The sequence below is a fragment of the Anas platyrhynchos genome, chromosome 1, assembly GCF_047663525.1.
Source record: "Anas platyrhynchos isolate ZD024472 breed Pekin duck chromosome 1, IASCAAS_PekinDuck_T2T, whole genome shotgun sequence".
Taxonomy (NCBI): Eukaryota; Metazoa; Chordata; class Aves; order Anseriformes; family Anatidae; genus Anas; species Anas platyrhynchos.
The window spans coordinates 6904757-6923481 of record NC_092587.1 but is presented as its reverse complement, the minus strand read 5'-3'; the positions used below and the strand labels follow the sequence as shown (position 1 = coordinate 6923481).

At 43.4% G+C, this 18725-nt stretch overlaps 1 protein-coding gene across 4 annotated transcripts in view; it reads right to left on the bottom strand.

Annotated features, from left to right (window-relative positions):
* CAMK1D (calcium/calmodulin dependent protein kinase ID) overlaps positions 1 to 18725 on the bottom strand; it is a 219389-nt gene that overhangs the window by 14620 nt on the left and 186044 nt on the right. For all 4 annotated transcript variants that reach the window (XM_027460556.3, XM_027460549.3, XM_027460562.3 and 1 more), the window contains exons 6-8: positions 17427 to 17502; positions 8176 to 8288; positions 6085 to 6163 (exon numbers count right to left, since the gene is read on the bottom strand). In XM_027460556.3, the coding sequence (XP_027316357.1) occupies positions 6085 to 6163; positions 8176 to 8288; positions 17427 to 17502 (268 nt within the window). The remainder of the gene's footprint in view (positions 1 to 6084; positions 6164 to 8175; positions 8289 to 17426; positions 17503 to 18725) is intronic.

The window sequence follows — 18725 nt, the reverse complement described above, 5'->3', positions numbered from 1 at the left end:
TGGTTTTAGGGCATGTTATAATCTCCCTTCCACTTTTCTCTAACTCCCCATATCTAGAAGATATAAGCCGTCTTGCTTTTTCTTTTAGGACAGAAACAGCTTAGCATTTTTTCTTCTTCCTCCCTCCCCTGCACATATCATTCTGCTACAGGAATCTGCTCCACTTGCCTTGAGAAACAGCCATCTTCTCTTTCAGAGATAAGCAAACTGATGCATATCTACTCAAACCCTGAGCAATAGTTCTTAACTTTGCAGTTCACTTTGATGTTAACTGTGTCAGCGCTGAGGTTTCATTGTTTCTACCAACTATACGTGTTGGCCCACTAAAAGATTTTACTTCTACCTACCACACACTTACACAAAAACAAAATTAAATAAATCTGAACAATCAGAAGCAATCTATTATCATGCTGACCATCACCCGGGACTGAGCAAGGACTCATGACCCTAACTGGGACCTGACTTTTCTCTGGGGGACCCTATTCTGCAGCTACATCCTGACTGCTCTTTGGGGAACTTCGTGCTGAAGCTGGTCTTCCATCAAGTCACAAATATATGAGTGCCTCAGCACAAAGAATCAGCTACCAAGGTCCACTATCTGAATACTGTCCATCACAAATACTTCCACTGAAGCTAATAAGGACTCTGCTCATGAATAACCATAAAAATATGGTCCTGTACAAGAGAGGAATGTAATCTAATGATCAGATATTATTTCAAACTTATGTTAGCTTTTTTTTTTTTTTTTGGTTCCAAGCTATCACAGCAATTTATCTAGATATAGCACTTCTAAGCTTTGAAAGGAACATCCAACAAAGACAAAAACAGTAAGTTTCCTTTTAGATGGTTCTTTGTTAGCATACTGCAAGCATATGTCTGTTGCACGCCGCGTCCTCCCTGCCCATGATGGCAAGCAGAGTCTTTCATCTAGCATTATTTTCTGACCCTTCATACTCACTGAAGGCAGCCAACTCAAACGCCGTGCTGGCCAAGCAGTGCTTGGAAATACTCTTGAGTATGATGACAGGAAGCGTGGAGTTAACTGGAATGGATAAGGCTGAAGGATCACAACTCTTCTATACATGCACGCACACACACATATATGCACAGATACACACATGCATGTGTATAAATATACACACACGCATACGGTATCAGTGGTGCTCCAAAATAAATAGAGTGTGGGGATGAACTCGACAAGGGTTTGATTTAATGTTGTAAACATCAGCAGTTCCCTTCAGAGAGCCCTTTTCGCACTTCAAACAACATTGTCTGAGAACTGAGCTCTTTGTAAACCATGTCCTTTCCCTGGGTGGAAATTATTATCTGGCTCGTGCTCTCTGGCACATAATAAACACACAGGGTCATGGTCACAATTTGCAGGGGTTCGATCCTTGCCAAAGCTTTGCGATTCCTGACGTAGGTGGGGATGGATGTCGGCACGTCCCAAGTATCCGCTCTCCCTCCCCATGAGCAGTGGGGAAGGTGAAGGCCACGCTTGTATCCACTAACACAGGTGTCACAACAATTTAGGTGCCACAACCTCCTTCCCTCCAGTTATGCAGTTAATATAAGGAGGCGATACATATAACACCCTTCAATTTCCACGTCCCCAGTTGTCTGCAATGCTGTAACCAGCAGCAGCACACTGCTCTAAATCCTATTTAAGGTCACTTGGGAAATGCGTGACAAAGCAAATAAGTTCACAGCACATCTTCCAGCTCCCACTTCAGCTTCTTAACTGCTGGGCCTTCTCCTCTCCCTATGAGGACTCTTTTTTCTTTCCCCCTGGGCCAAGGCTGAATTTGGGGCCAGCCCTGGGGCACACAGAACCCAGCTTGACCTGATGGGGAGCACAGTGTGGTCCTACAGCTGGAAAAAACAGATCCGTGGATTTCTGCTGCTTGCCCTTAATCACTGCAGCCTGAGCTGCTGCCTTAAACAGGATGTGGGTTTTGACATGGCAATATATTTAATAAACTTAATTGCTGTCATTAATATGAGCTCGGGAAACATTAAAATGTATCAAGCTGCAGCAAAATTACCCCACTTTTTTGGTACCTTCATTTTCCATGTCCTTTTCGAAAAGTCACAATGGAACAATGAAATAGAACATTGCACCTTTGCAACACATCATAAACAGTGCAAACTTCGGCGAAAGATATGCTATAAAACAAATCACTTTTCCAATGGAAAGCATAAGTCATCTGTATATTAAACTGGAGAAATCTGTATAAATGCACAGATTGTGCAGGCTGCGGTGTAATCATTATACCAACAAGCCTTACATATTGTACTGTTTCTGCTACCATACTTCACTGCAATTATTAGCCTCCTTTTCTGCCAGCTCCAAGTTTAACATACTGTCCTCCTGCCAAGGCCGTTTGATTATAAATAGCAAAACATCACGTAAATGCAGGCATGTGGGGAGCAGATACAGCACAGAAAAGTGGGCCATTAGGAAGAAGTATTTACTTTTTTTAGGGTCTGATCCTGTACAAACATTTAGTCATGTGAATAGCTGGCTATTCTTGAGCATTTTCCTGAAATTCCAGGAGATTATTAACCTTAAAGGCACAAATGCAATATCTTGCAAGATCTAGTTCTTGGAAACCTTATCAATTTACTTGTTTGAGTAACTAAAATCAGTGGAATATTTTGGAATCAGTTTGATTTTCACAAATGTTATACATTGAAGCAAACAAAATCTCATGACCGGGTTGCCAATTTATGTATAGATATATATTTTTATCACATTGAGATTATATCTATGTGTTTAGAAGTATTCATGATTTGACATATTTCTTCCTAATTTATGGCTGATCCCAAAGATCTGGCACTGCAGGAAAAGTTTTATGCAGGAGGAAGTAAAAGGGGAAAGCTAGAAATTGTCACTACATGGAGCCACCTCCTCATTTATGCTTCTCTACCTGATCATCTCCTCCAACCAAGCCAGGAGACTTATCCACTTACACTAATTTTGATCACATGCAGAAGATAACACAATGCAAACACTATGGAAGGTGAGGTTGCAACAGGGAGGTATGCTGAAAAATACGTGTTTAGACAAAAAGATGGGATAGGATGTCCCCATTATAATAGTCACTGTAGCCTCTCTGTTGGCTAAACACTTGCACCCTTGTCCCCAACTTCTATGACACTAAATACAGCCACAAGACAGAGGAACTCAAGCCTAGACTTGCTGGAAGCTTATATCCAGGCTGAGAGAAGGACATAGTTGACCACTGAGAAGAACCATCAAGCTCTCCACCTCCTCCTCCGCATTGGAAGGGGAGGGAAGGATGCCATTGCAACAGATATAATGGCTAAAAAGAGAGAAGGAACAGTAAAAGCCTCATTATTTCCTGGCATAAGCAATCCGGGTGGAAAATGCTTCTTGAGCAATGGTTTGGCAAAATGAGGTCTCACCACTAACTCTGAAATAACAGATGATATCTGGGAGAGCAGCCTCGATGATCCAAAAAGGCGATCGAGCAGTGTTTATCACTACAGGATCCAGACCCTCCAAGAATCACAGCACCTCTCTCCAGAGAGGTCCAAAACAGCGACATTTATGTTACAGGAAGATTTTCAAGAGCAAGGGGGAAGGAGGCATTGAGACCTCTGCTCAGGAGCACATTGGGGAGGACAAAGGCAGATCCGAAGCCATTTTTCTGGATATGCTCATGCATTGCTTTCACTGCACAACCCTCCTTCTGCTCTTTAATCCACTGACACGTACTGCCTTCGCCACCTGCTGTGCTCTGCAGATCATGTGGGAGAGAGGTGGATTTGGGAATTTTGCAGGCAGCCCTGTAAATGAACCACTGCCTTGCAAAGTCAGACTGGCAGAAAAAGACCCCGGCCACAGAAACGGGGGAAATCCCTTTTTGGAGGGGGGTTTCTTCAACGGAAGATTGAATTCTGTAGAAAATACCAAACATTATGGAGCAGCCTGTGAGTTTCCATTGGCTGTGGGCCATGAAAAAAAAAGAAAAGAAAAAAAAAAAGAATGAAAACGCTTTTTATCATTTTGTTCCTTTAGGAGGGCCCAGAAGCTGTGTGTGTTACAAGTGCCACGTTTCTTTGTTGCACTCCAGCAACCAACACAGATGTAGCGGGGCCAAGAGCTGGATGCTTACACTTTGTGTATCTTGGATATGGGGCTTTGGAAAATCTGCCTCTCAGTTATACAAATGGTCACCTCATTCCCTGCTGGGATTTGCCTTCCCATTATTTATTCTGTATTTCTAATACTGACTTTTGTAACTTGTTTAATTTCCTGAGGCTCAGGTCAGTATCATTTAGAAATGCTTTTTTTTTTCCTCTCACCAAAGTCAGATTTCATTTCCCAGATTTCTTTTTTTGTCACACTTATTGATGGGAAACTCGGTTATTGATGGGGCACTGGAAAAAGGGCAGACCCAGGTCTTGACTTTCCCTCATCTCTCATTTGCATTGATGCCAGCCAATAACCCTGCTGACCCAGCTAATAACCATCTGTAAAATCTTTCTCATTGTCATTACACGGAAAATGAAAAGCAACAACTTTGATTTTCTCGATGATTTACATTTCTTTCTACATCCGAAACTGTTCCTAGAACTGTTTTGATTCTGAAGGGTGACCCTCAATCTTATCTTCAGCATAATTTGTAGTACAGCATCTGGCAGTCAGACGTTGGTACCTCACTCCCACCGTGAAGAAGTCAGTGCCATCAGACTGTCCTACTTTTGTAGCTGTAACTTTCTGCCTCCTTCATGAGTGCAAAACTATTAGTTAATGATCAGAGAAATTCATCACCCTGCATATTCATAAAATATCATCAGCAAGTGAGCCAAAAATGGCATTTTTTCCTCTGTAAAAACCTTTGAACGGATTTACCATCCATGTTGTCCCAGGACTGAGAGCAACAGTGGGATGAGGCAAACCAGCTGGGGTCAGGGAGAGGAGCATAAACACCTTGAAGCCAAAACTACCCAGAAAAACACCAATAACTTCTCTGCCTGTGATTTTCCTAGCAGGCATTTTACACTCAGCTGCACTATGTGAGGTTAATCACTGGGCTCAGACTGCATCACCAGGACATTTTTAAGGCCCATCAAGCTGTTTAGCTAGTTATGACACTGGCTCGGTGGCTTTCCTGAGGGGCTAGAGACACTCAGGAAAAACCTCTGTTCCCTGAGAAATGCACAGCCTAATGCTCTTATCCAGCTAACACTCCAGAAATTGCAAAAGGAAATGGTATTTGTGGTAATTGTGATGACATAAAAGCACAGTCTAATGCATACCTGGGGTGAAAATACCATCATTGACTTCTTTCTTTTGCAGCTACTGTAACTACCAAAGATAGTCTTGCCTCATGTGTAATGGTCCCTGACAAAAGACTTGTGTCTAAAGCCCATTTTTGGGTGCAGCTGGCAGTGTGGGGTGATGCTAAGCGAGTTGGTCAAAAGGCCTTGAGCCATTCCTGTTTCAGTTACATGATCTCTGGGTAATGTTGGTCAAGTCATCTATGTGCAAAGGCATCATCTCATATAAAGCCCTTAATGGAGGGCTAAACTACGAATACAGCCAGACCAGGCACTTTTCTGTAGTCACTGCAGAGAAGCAACATTGTTAGACTAATTCAGACTCAGCTTATCCCTTTCTTAGTGTTTTCTGCCTCTTCCATTCAACAAGGCAGGGTAAACAGCACGCCAAACCCGACCTTTGCTGCAAGCATGAGGTGAGGAGGTAGGCTACCATCTGTGAAGCACAGAGGAGAATTTTCTACCTCTTAATGTTCTCTTAGGTGCTTTGCTGTTACCTTGACAAAGACCTTATGAGCAGGTTGATACCCAGCTTTCTGCACACCTGCACAATCTGACCATTTGCCTTCAACCCCAAATGTGCTTTCTGGGCTCAGTCATTTCAGTGTATCCCACCGCTGCACTACAGTCAACATAATGCAGCCTTTCACTGAAATATTGCACAGATACTCAACAGGTTGATGCACGAGATTAAAGTCCATCACGTTTTTCCAGGAAAACCTGGAGGAAAACGTTCACTGTCCCAAGGGTTTCACAGCAGTGACTGTTGCTTACCAAGGGTGTCGTGCTGCTTGCTCACAGGTGTATCTTTTATTAGGGTCCTTCTCCATCAAATTCCGAATGAAGTCTTTAGCTATTAAAAAAAAAAAAAAAAAAAAAAAAAAGACAAGATCATTTAAAGCAATAGGTTTAATAATAGGTTTAATCAATAGGTTTAATACTGAGTTCTGCAATATGGCCAGACCTACACTTAGGTTTCCTATTTACATACAACAGCAACCAGATTATTGAGAGAACTCCCCATAGGTATGGAACATGTTGCTCAGATAATACAAAGATTGATGTCTGAACTAGTAAACAAATGATATCTGAACTAGTAAACAAAACTGTCAGGGAATGCTCACAGCTGATGGAAAACCACCATCTACCTTCTTGAGCTGTCCCTCTTAAAATTGCCTTCAAGACCACCTAGCTCCTTCCCAAGCATCTTTTGGGAATAAGCACGGCCCATTTCCCGTCAGCAGGATGCTCCCTTGCTCTGAAGGCAAAACGAGTTTTAGCAGAGGGACCAGACCACCAAGTGCCACCAGTACCAGAAAATGGTCCTAGTTCATTTGTCATTTATTGGTATACACATAACCAAAGTGACTTAGGACCAAATTTAAGGAATTTAATGTGGCAGATAGAAGCCTAAGGCCTCTACTCCTGCAGGTACGCTTAGGAGTGGGGTGAATAATTTGGAGTCAGAAGAATTTGATCCTGCCAGCTTCTAGCTCCCTGGTCAGCCAAAAGCTTCTGAGCACCTTAGTGGTCTGAATATGGCCATACCTGTTGGAGATGCTGGTAAATTGAGAGGGAAAGGCAAGGAGAAGGTCAGAAACTGCAGCAAGAGGAGCATTTCATGGCTCATTCCAAGCAACCACACACGTGGGCAGTGAAGAGGACATGTTGTGTATTTAAAAACCAGTTACCGAGGGAAAGGGACTCCCTTGGGCATGAGGTAGTGTGTTTTTAATTGACTCTAGGATGGAGGGAAGGGAGATCACAGCATGGCATGTATCCAGTAGTTTCATGAGAGAACAGCTGAAGGAGCAACAGCAAAGCCATATATAGCAGGAAAATCTTTGTGCTGCTGTAGGTGATGGACTTTCTCTCCCAAAATGCAAAGGAGTCTGCCAGCAGACCTTCATATTTGCTCAGAAAACTCTTACAGGCTTAAAAAAACCTCTCATCACATGCATTTTAAAGCAATCTCTCCCAACTATATCTGGACTGCAGATGTAAGCAGCATGAAATGTTGTTCTATTAGGATATAGTAGGATATCTCATAGGATCAGAGAATATCCCAAGCTGTAAGGGACCCACAAGGATCATGTTTAAAATAAAACACTTTAATGTCTCACCTAAGTAATCGGTATTACTAAGGAATAATAAAAAAAAAAAGTATTTCCAGGATATTTTTGTATCATATTTTTTTTCCCATTATTCATTTCTCCTCCTGCGTGAAATGGCACCAACCTTGTGTGACCTCCTGGAGGCCACAGCCCATCAGTGGCACCCACGGGATGCAATGCTGGCAAGCCTCTGCAGGTACAGGCAGGTGCTATGGGTTAAACGGCTTCTCTGCTGGGTGGGGAACTGGGGGAGCACATGGGCAGCTACCTGGATCCAGCCACATGGACAGTACTCCCAGTTTCCAAATCTGTTTATTGTCCTCGTTTAGAAGCCATTAATTTTTTGCATTTGTCTTTGCTGTACACACTGCAGACTCACTTCAGACATGCGGCACAGTTTTAGTAACAGAGTTGGACTACTTTCTCTATTCTTAGTGACACATAAAACACCTGCATTTTATTTGGATGTGATGGAGATATTGAACTGCTTTGTCTTTCTGGGACAGCCTTCTGCTATCTTCTTCTGTCCCAGCTACATTTTAGTGCTTTGTATGTGACTGGATGAAATGGTACTTAATTTGCTCTCCCGCAAAAATAACTTCCTGTAACTATTTATCTAGAAGAAATGCCCATTCCCAATGAATTTTAGTTAAAAGGAGCTCCACACACAATGGAAGGCACATATGGAGAACACCTACAAAAGGTACGGCTGCATGCATGCCTGGTTGTGGCAAATAAATGAGCTTCTTACCAGACTCAGAGATGTCATCCCAATATGGAGAATCAAATTCGTACTCCGCCTTGAGGATCTGCTCGAAGAGTTTGGAGTCATTTTCATCGTAGAAAGGGGGATATCCACAGAGCCTAATGCAGAACAAGAGAAGAGGCAAGTGACACTTGGACCCATCTCTGCCAAGAAGGTAAGAAAGGGGGATGGAGGAGAAACTCTTATTTAGGACTTGTCCCATTAAGTTTTCAATCAGGGAAGGGCTATTTGTTCAGGAACATGTAAAAACACTTCTGAAGATTGATACTGCCCATGACAAAGAGGAATTATGCACAGAAACCTGGTGCAGCTGATCCTACAGTGACCCACAGATACTCTGACTTCCCTCTGCATGTTTTTGGGTGCGTAGAGGAGGAATTGTTTTAAAATACGGGCATGATCCCTTCCATCCTCTCCCCTACATGTGGTAAGAGGAGCTTTCATAGGGTACAAAACCAGCAGAGCCTTCCTGGGCTGGGTGCAGCTCTGCTGTTACAGTGGGAGAATCTCTCCCTTTCTTTCACTTCTGCAAGCTATTTTGCTGTCCTCTTCAAACTGCCTAAGGATAACAACATCCTTGCCCAGGTCTTCAGTGTTTATAACCAGACAGCCAAGCCCCAGGACAAGCAGGACATTGAATGTTATGTGAACAGTTTGAACTAAAGCAGTGAGGAAGCACCCTGGCAGTGCTGCAGACAGCAGGACATCCCCTCTGCTGAGGCACGGCTCCTCCAGCCTTGCAGATGCTTCATACAGGAGCACTACCTCCAGCATTGCACAGAGCAAAAACAGCTTCAAAGCCTGTGTGTCAGAGACCCCTCTCATCCAGCAGATGCTGTGTGCAATAGCCTGTCCGTCTCTGAGCAGACATATCATCAAAGATATCCCTTCTTCAGGTTTTAACTTTGCAAAGTGCCAGATTAACTTCTGAGGCTGGTTTTAGCCAACCCATCCTGCTCACAGTTACCCAGACCTTTTTTGTGTCTGTGTCTTAATTTCTTCTCTTACCTCAAGCCTATGGTGTAAATCATTTTTTCCACATGCTTCCTTGATAATTAAATGATTTTTTCCTACATTTTCTTAAACCCTAGACCAATCAATCTCAATAAAGTATTTAACTGGGCAGAGTCTGCTCTTATAAACAGACTGAAGATCTAGCTGAAACACCACACTGCAGCAACAACAGAGCAAGGGGGGGAAAACTGTAAGAAATGAAATACTCAAGTTATTTATAACCCTAAGCCAGTCGGCTGCCCTGGAGGTTATTTGAACCAACTCAACACTTGAGGGTGAAAGGAGCAGTGTTTTGTTAGCTCTGAAGAGTCAGTGTGCATGATAAATAATTTAAATGCAGAGTGAGATGTTGATCTGCGTCAGATCCATATTGACCTGGAAGAACTCTGCTGAAATTTGCAGCATTGTAATGAAACCCCTGCGCTTCAACCGAATAAGACATCTCTTTATCTTTTGAAGCAGATGAGTCAGTCCTCATTTGTGTCCCACTGGATGACTGCCATTATCAAAAGCAAGTAAGATAACCTCGTGCCAGACAAGCATTTACATTTGGAGCAAGACTGCATATCTACTTGACGGGCACATGCCTGTGTATGGGGCTTGATGCAGCAATTCCTGTACGAGACCCATGGTGGAAATGGCACATAGGAAGGGCCATTAAAAATGGTGGTTTTAAATAAAACCCCCAAAAGCCACTCTCCATCTCGATAAGACACACAAAAATAATAATAACCTGGTAACTGAATGCAGAAACTGGATCCAGCTCCACAGATATCTTTGAAGAACATTTGTATATCGTGCCTTAATCTAACAAATCTCAGTGCTTAGCTCCCACAGTCTTGGGGACACAATCAGAATTTCACCTTCCTCTTCTTTTACACAACCCGCAAGATTTTGGGAGTGTTACTGATGGGTTGGAGAGGCTTCTACCTTTTCTACCTCACAGAGGCTGCTGCAGCCACTGTGACAGCCGCTGGTGCAGAGGTGCCCAGGCTGGTGGAAAACTGCTCCTCCTCTGCCCCACTTTCCTGGGGAACTCCGTACAAGAAGTCTGACAGCCCTCCATTAATTTCTTGCCTTCCTCAGCACTTTCCTTCAAGAAAACCAAAGTGCTCTGATAAAGCATTTTAAGGCGAGCAGACAGCGCTGTGCCTGCTGAGGTGCTGTCAGGCTGCTCCGGAGAGAGAAATAACTCTCTTAAAATGTGCATCGTACTAATTACCTTGGCAGAGGTACAAGAGCACAAGTTAGGACAGCGATGATTTATATATGCTTGTGGCAGCAAAACATAGGAGTAAACTGCTGAGCAGCACAGAGCTGGGGGGCTGGAACCCTGCAAGCAGGGAGAGCTGAGACAAACGTGCCCCAGCAAGAGTCCCAGTCCTCCCAGAGCCTTTCATCCCTTTCCTACACATCCCAAGAGCTTCCCAAGCTCCTTGGTGTGCCTTGGGTATCGACACATCTGCGTATCCGAGCACCTTAGCAGTGGCAGGATGAGCCCTGTGATCACCCCTTGAGTTTTACCCCCAGGCTCCCAATTCTGCAGCTTCAGTGATGAGTGGGGAGGGCTTGAGAAGCATTGGCCACTATCCTTGGTCATGGGCAGGGACATCCCTCCAAGCCAGCCTCCTGCCCAAGAGTAGGCTGAGCACAGGGCAAGGGCTGGTCCTGGCTCATCTGGGGACAACAGGGGGACAAATGACCCGCAAAGGGGGTCTCAAGGATGTTCCTGTAGGAAGCAAACCACCGAGAACCTACAGTAGAAAGCATTAGAGGAAGAGACCGAGCTCCCTAGGACAGAGGATGTGGCATGTGAAAGGGAAACGTTCAAGCATCCTGGCACATGGAGGTGGTGGGAGCCAAAATATTGTTGTCCTTTACCTTAAAATCAGAGTTTGGGAAGACACAGAGGTTTACTGTAACTTATAGCCAGCACTGGCTTTGCAACAAGGGATGGGAAAGCCCCAGTAAATTAGCCCAACAAACAATTTATGGCTGGAGGAAATTTTACTGGACTTCCAAAGACCGGGCCACATTCCAAAGTCCATAATAAGTTTTTATTTAATTCGTATAGAATCAAAATCCCACCGACTTAATTTCCATCTGCTGGGATGTTTCTGTGTGAAAAAAATGACCTCACTATCAGAGGTTCTGCTGCTTTTATTTAGATATGCAGAAATACAAAAATATCCTCTCTGTCTTCAATGTGAAAAAATCCTGCCTAGTCCTGGGGGAGCTTCAGGCAGCTATTAGTTGTCATCATTTTCTAGCAGTTTCACCAAATAAAAGCTTGTTAGAATTATTCAACAACCTTACAATATCAGCAACAGATCTTCCATCAACCTCCTATTCCCAGTCTTGCCTTAAAAGAGAATGGGATGCAGATAAAAAAAATAAACACAGGTGGATGCACAAATGAAAAAAAAATTGCCAGAAGTCATTTCTAGAAGCCATCAAGAGAGCACAGGAAGAATACCAGGAATGCCTTCTTTCTTGCAGAGAAAGCAAACTCTTGCAAGCTCCCATTACACACTGGGGTGATGCTAAAGGCTAAATAACCCATTCTCATGGGCATTGTCCAGCTTGCAATGCAGGAGGCACAGAGGTTAGTTTTACAAACATTTTTTCTTTTTTTGGTTAGACTAGAGCAAAGAATTCAGTAAGTGCTCAAAGACCTGAGATGTATGGTGTGGGAAGTCATCCAAATTCTATTTATATGGTTAAACCCGTGTAGTTCTTATTTTGGGAACGGCCTTCCATACTGGCTGATGTTAGTACCCTCGTGAAATTGTGGACAAAGACATATTAGCATGGGGAATAAAAAATAAATTAAGAAGCAAACAATGATGAGGAATAATTTGGGTTTGTTTTCCCAGTCTAACTATGACATCCTGAGCAACCCAATGTATCAATCTATGTGTGTTTTCCCTCTGCTAATTCTCCTTACAGTACCAAACAAGTAAAGTTATCACTCACTGTCCTGCTGAGGCTTGCATGTGGTACTGAGAGGGCGAGATGTTTTCAGGACAAAGGTAGAAACTTTTTCTGGAATACTTTGTACAGTCCATGGCTAATCCTCTTATACAAACATTTCATAAATGATTTCATGCACTTGTTTTTGAAAATCAGCAGCAAAAAAAAAAAAAAGTCTAGAAAAGAATATGACCCAAGAATTACCTCCAGATACCCACTGTTTATAAAAAGAATAGAAAACAAACAAACAAAAACAAAAAAAAAAAAAAAAACCAAAACAAACAAAAAAAAAAACAAACCAAAACAAACAAACAAAAAAACAGTAATTCACTTGTCCTATCAATGAACAGAATCAGAAGAAAGTTCAAGGCAAAATGCATTCAGCCTCACGCAGAAGAGATAGGATGCATTGAGCGTGAATGGCAAGGGGCTGAGGCAGAGCATCCTGTGGCCCCAGGCCCTTCTCCAGCTTTGGAACATTTATTTTATTATTATTATTATTATTATTTTTAATCAGTTAACTTAATCTTCTTTATATCAGGTGTGCATGGTATCAGTATTTTAGCTCTGCAGGCTTTTGCAGCCTCTCATGTGACCCAGGCAGCTCCAAAACCCAGCTGATGGGAATCCAGTGATGTCTCCTGCTCATATGTTTTATGTTTTGAAGCTGAACACATATCAAAACTATCTTGTGATAGGCAGAAAGCTGAGTTCAACAACGAGGCTGTTTCAGATTGAGAAATATTGCAACTGGAATAACAGGAAATTTCAAGCTGCTATAATTAGTTCTTGTGAATAATGACTTCTCATGCAAAACAGGTTTTGATAAAAGCTCTGCTGGTGCAGCCTCTGCAATCTGGATGTCGTTAACGAGAGGCATTAGAGACTGGCACTGAAACAAAGGTATTCTTTCCTAAGACATACTTCACCTTGCCTATTACAGAAACAAATATTTGTCAAGAGCTTCGCTGCCCAAGAAACAGTTTGTTCTTCCAGTGTCATAAACTGAAGGCTCTCATGTGAGACTGAGCATGTGTCTGGAGGCACTCAAGCCACTTACAGTAATAATAGCTCAAAACATCTTTAATATATGCCTGGCTTCTGTGTCAGATTCCCTTGAGTTTCCATCTTCTTAAATGATAACAGTCTGTTCCGAGTGGCTGTGAGGAGTCGTGGGAGAGGCGGGGAGGTGATGCAAGTTGATGTGCTCTGATTTCCCTATGCATAAATAGGTCTCCATCTGGTTTGCTGGTGTGGCACTTGCAAGACAACCAAGCCAGCTGTTAAACCTGTGCCCATCACTGTGGTATCAGACACCCAGAAAGGGCCACTTCCTTCCAGAGTGATAAGAACCCCTCTTCTTCTCTATCTTTACTGCTCCTCTCACATACAATTTTCTATAAGGACACATCTATCGCTTCTGGCTATTCCTAGAAGGAAGGGGGAGATCCAGTTCAAGATTAGGACACATAATTGTGGATTGGGTTTCTAACACCACAGTACAGTCACCAGAGATGGAGTCAGCCAAGACTAGAGAGTGACACAAGTGAAAGTTAAAGCAAATGGAATTGTACCGAGAAGACAGGGGGTTGGGAATGGAGCAGGGGGTGATTTGGTTGCCTAAACACAGGCATCTGGTGCTGTGAGACATGGTCGTGGGTACCCTGCTATCCTCCATCTGCCGCTCCAGAAGAAAGCTTCCCACAGTGTGTTACATTTGCCAAATCCACGTGGCTGTCCTGGACACCCCAGTGTAGCTCTAAATATGTGTATTTTAGGCAACTGAATGGCACATCCCAGTGAAGGGACTGCCTGCATCCACACGGGCTGGGTTGAGGTGCCCACATGTAGAGCCCAGTGGTACAGGAGAAGCTCTGGGATGGCCGTGTCCCTGGAGCGCATGGGACACCCAACCTGACAAGGTAGGTCACGGGTCTACGGGGGGCTGGATTATCCTACAGTGACAGCTCGAGACCAGGTGGGCCTCTGTGAGTGACTAAAACAGCACAAAGCACCTACGTGAAGGGAGCTGACGTGGGGCCTGCAGTGCTGCTGGCTGTACCAGGGAGCTGAAAGATGTAGCTCGTGTGCAGAAATAATCCAGGAGGTGATTTGATCTCAGACCCAATCCCACCCAAGCAGACCGAGTTACAGTCTGGTGAACACATTACCACGCTCCTGCGGAAACATATTATTGCCATTCATTTTTGCTGCACATAATACAAATCAGGTCTTTATTACATGAAGTGCAGAAACTCCCAAAAGGCATCCTTGTCCTGCAGAAAGAAATTCGTAGGGACTCATTCTTACTAAACTGATTTAAGCCTTCAGGGCTGGGAATTCCCCGTAAAGCAAATAGTGAATTAATATTTGAGAAGTGCATACACCTTGCCTGACAAGACCAGCGCATGCTGATTTGGAAAAGAGCAAGAAATCACTGAAGTGAACCTCACAGAAAGAGCATCCTCGCCAGGTTTATGGATGAGACTGAAACCTTTCCCCTCTGGAAGATGTGTTCATGAACCAGGAGGTGGCAGGGATATTGCTTAGCTCTGTCTCACCTATTTTCCTCACACATAAAAGCAGCAAATGAAATCATATCAGGTCTGCCAGCAGAAAAGACCTTCGGTGCATGAATCATGGTTGAATGGGACTGAAAACCTGACAAAAAGCAGAACCAAGTTTATTTCCAGGAACCAGGATGCAATAGTTCATTCCTCCTGCAGGCTGCCAGGTGGAGATGTATTTTCATGGTGAAAATTTGACATTAAACTGAATCTGGGGAGTGGTCAAGCCTGGAAGCAAGGCAACATACTGCTGTCTTCCACCTGCAGCCTCCTTTCTATCTCCCTCTGAAACTGGTACTCAGCAAAGTACTCTGAAAGCAAAAGGAACGACCCTACCTGGCTGTCCTGCCATGGCTAGCAAGAGCCAAAACCAACAAGAAAATATCTAGGGCTCCCATGCTCATGTTTGCTTGTGCAAGATGGCAATCTTGCATCAGCACACCCCATCCTCATCTAAAAGAGCTTTAGGGAATATTGTGTGAAGCAGCCTCTAAGGTATCTTGGCATGTCTGCTCTCTTCCTCGCTGCTGTGGCATGTCCCACTGGGTTTTGACAAAAAGTCAGTGAACTGTTGATTTTTGCTTTGTTATGCAGAAGTTTTTTTGAATCCAGCTGTTGGTGGTTTCTCCGAGGTAAATCCATCCCCCTGCAAAGTTTTGTACTGAAGAACTTTTCAAATATTCATGCAGAATGGCAAAGGCAGTCATAAGACTGATGTGTGTGGGCAGGGCTTTGCTTTAAATATATAAACATACATGCAAATAAACAAATCCTGTCCCTATTTTAATATATAAAAGCTATTTTGGGTCATATATAGTTTATGTTCAAGGTTAAATGAAAATGTAAAGAATGAACTTTGCACAGAGTGGATAATGCAGCAATGAGGTGTGTCCTGGCAAAAATAGTTCTACTACACCATCGAAAAGTTATTCACGTTGACAAGCCATGAAATGTTTGCATAAGGAGAAAGGGAACAAAGCAGGAATGCTTTAATGCTGAGCCTCATTGGAGCTGCCTTTTTCCTGCAGTCTTGTATAACTCTGACAGTTGTGTAAAAAAGGAAAAAATAAAAAAACATAGAAAGGAAAGCACTGCTAGTTCTGGCATGAAAAGGCGTTTGTTTCTGTAGCAGTCAACAGCTACATGTGCTCTCCTGCACACAAGGAATAGGATCCTTGTGCTGTGTGGTTCCCTGAGTCAGCCCATGGTGATAGCCTGACCTCGTCTTGAAGACCTGAACAAAGTAGGGATTGCTCCTGCTTCAAAATCAGCTACACTGTGAAGATGCAACTGCACAACTGCTGTTTGAACGGCGTACATGAGCTCAGGAACCTGACCCTGAGCACAGACCAGCCCATCAGGATAGTACCCTAAGCTAGAGCAGGCCTTCCTACAGGTTCATGGGCAAGAAGTTCTGCATTTCCCTCTCAATCCACAGTGATTTCATATACTCAGCTGGATTCAGATGATGGTTTCCTGAAATATTAGGGGTGCTCTTCTCTGGGTAGCGCTAATGACCCCTGGTACCAGGATATCCCCACCACAACAGTAGCAAAGACACCTCTGCAGTCACTGGAACAGGAGGGGGTTCACCCACTCCTATGGCTCACACACTGAAGGTGCACCCACATCCACAGCACTGGCTGTCCCATTTCATGGAGACAAGCCTGGATATAAGGAAAACCTCTTCCCCATGAGGACAGTCTAAGCAGGGAACAGGTTGCCCTCGTATAGTCCCTGAGGAGGACTTCAAGAACCAACTGGATAAAACCTTGGACAACTTGGTATGACCTGACAGACAGGACTAGAATTTTCCCGGGAACCCTTTTAACCTAAATATCCTATGGTCCTATTAAATCTTTGTAAAGAAGAGTGGCAGATACTGAACGAAGACAGGCACTAAATCTCCTTAAATATATGGGTTCTGAGACTCATCCACCACTTTGGGAAATGCACAAAAGTCCTGGTCCTGTAGCTTTCTCAAGCAACCATACCCTACACTCTTGACTAGCAATTAGTCCTGTCAGAGGAGCAAACTCAGCTACAAATGCAGAGGCTTAACAGCTTCATGGAAAAGCAATGGAATCAACAGGGCAGGAATCAGCTCATCATCTCCTATGGGACTTGAAGGTTGAAGGAGTGGATGCGTTAAAGAAAATCACCTCCATTTTCACAAAAATCTCATCATTTTGTATTATGCTTTGGTGGAAATAGTTCACTTTGGTATGTAAAAAGCTCTTGTCTTCTTATCCACCTGTGGCCCTCCCCAAGGAAGGAAGCTAACACAGTGACACCTCAAGAGAGGTGACACTTCAGGACACATCCATGGGCATGGTGCTGTGCTCTGTGGACATGCCAAACTTGTTTCTAATCAAAGATAAACTGAGCAGAAAAGGGAACAAGTTCGTTGACATCACAACCTGAAGAAGCCCATACTATTATACAACATGTAATTTAGGCAGGAGTAGGGATTTTTGCCTTTTTGAAGGGTTCTCGTTCATTTCTTACAGCTTCTGCCCAAATTCGGCCTTTACATAACTGGGACATATCCAAGGTTCACGCTATCCTGGCTCACAACTGTCAGAGATTAACTTTCTTCAAGCAAACTAAGTGGGAAAATATATAATGGGAGAGCATGTTTTAGATCCCAAAGCCACCTGTGAAAACCCAATGGATACTCACAGGATGTATGCGATGACCCCAATGGACCAGCAGTCCACAGCTTTGCTGTAGGGTTTCTGGGCCAACACTTCAGGAGCTGAAAACAAAAAGCCAAACAAGCACACATTACAAGACCAAACATTTGAAAGTTGCCAAGAAGTAGGACTTGATAGTGCTCCCTGAATCCTGAGGCTCCCAAAGGCTTTTTGTTGCTTTCCACATTTAGCCCTCATATTTGCAAAAATCATGGTGTTTTCAAACCTCAAGGAGAAGTATTCCTGAAAATGAGAAAATTCCCTATTTTCTGACTCCAGGGAAAGAAAGGAAAAGCAGGCACATAAAAATACTCAGCAGTCTGAGGGCAGTAGGGCCATCAGCTGCCTGCCAGAGGAACTTTATGAGAGTTGAAGAAAAATGGAGCTGAGAAAAATGGAGCAGTGCTGAGACACACATTCACCCTGACAGCCTCACAACTCCAGCACTTTGAGCTGCCAAATGAGGGACTTCAAGAGGCTACTTAGAAAGCACACTGTCGGGGAGGTGATGTCTAGGTTTGCAGGAGAGGAAGGAGAGACATCACCATGCTACCACCTGATGATCAACGAAGCCTCCTGGGTGTCAGAGTCGGAGGGAATCATTTGTTCTCCTGCCTCTGGGAGTAAGAAATGAAAAGCAGCAGGCGTTGGAGACATGCACAAAGATCTAAGCCTTCTCTGCCTCTACATAGTTTTCTGCCACCATAGCTTGAAATTTGCTAGAAGTGAGAGTATGGTCATTTAATTGAAACTCTTTGTGAGTCTGCTTTCCTTTCTTCAACCAGTGGGAGTTGAAAAGGTGCTTTTTATTTTTATTTGGGAGCCTGGAGCATTATGCTTTCCCTGTTGGAACCTTTTAGTTGCAAATGCTTAAACCTAAAATTTAAAAAACCATGACTCTAATCTTTTTCGTGTAAAGAAGCTTTTGCATTTTCAAAGCAAAATGTCCACAATAATGCAACAAATCACTGCTTGTGGCATTCCTACAGCAGACTCACCACATGGGCTCTTCAAAACACAGTATTTCTTGAGATCTCTGGAGTTCAAATGCTCCACAAAAAAAAAATAGTGGAGGGTAAGTCCCATCAAAAATATTTCTGTAGTGTTATGCCTTACTATGCTAGTATTCTTAACAACCATAGATCAGTTACTTGAAGCACAGTGAAAAAATTTGTGAAGCATATATATGTATTACAACTCGAGCATCACATTCATTTGTTATATATGCCTTGGGGTACTGGTAAGGACTCTTCAAAGAGTTATCTTCCTAAGCTAGACAAGCCAA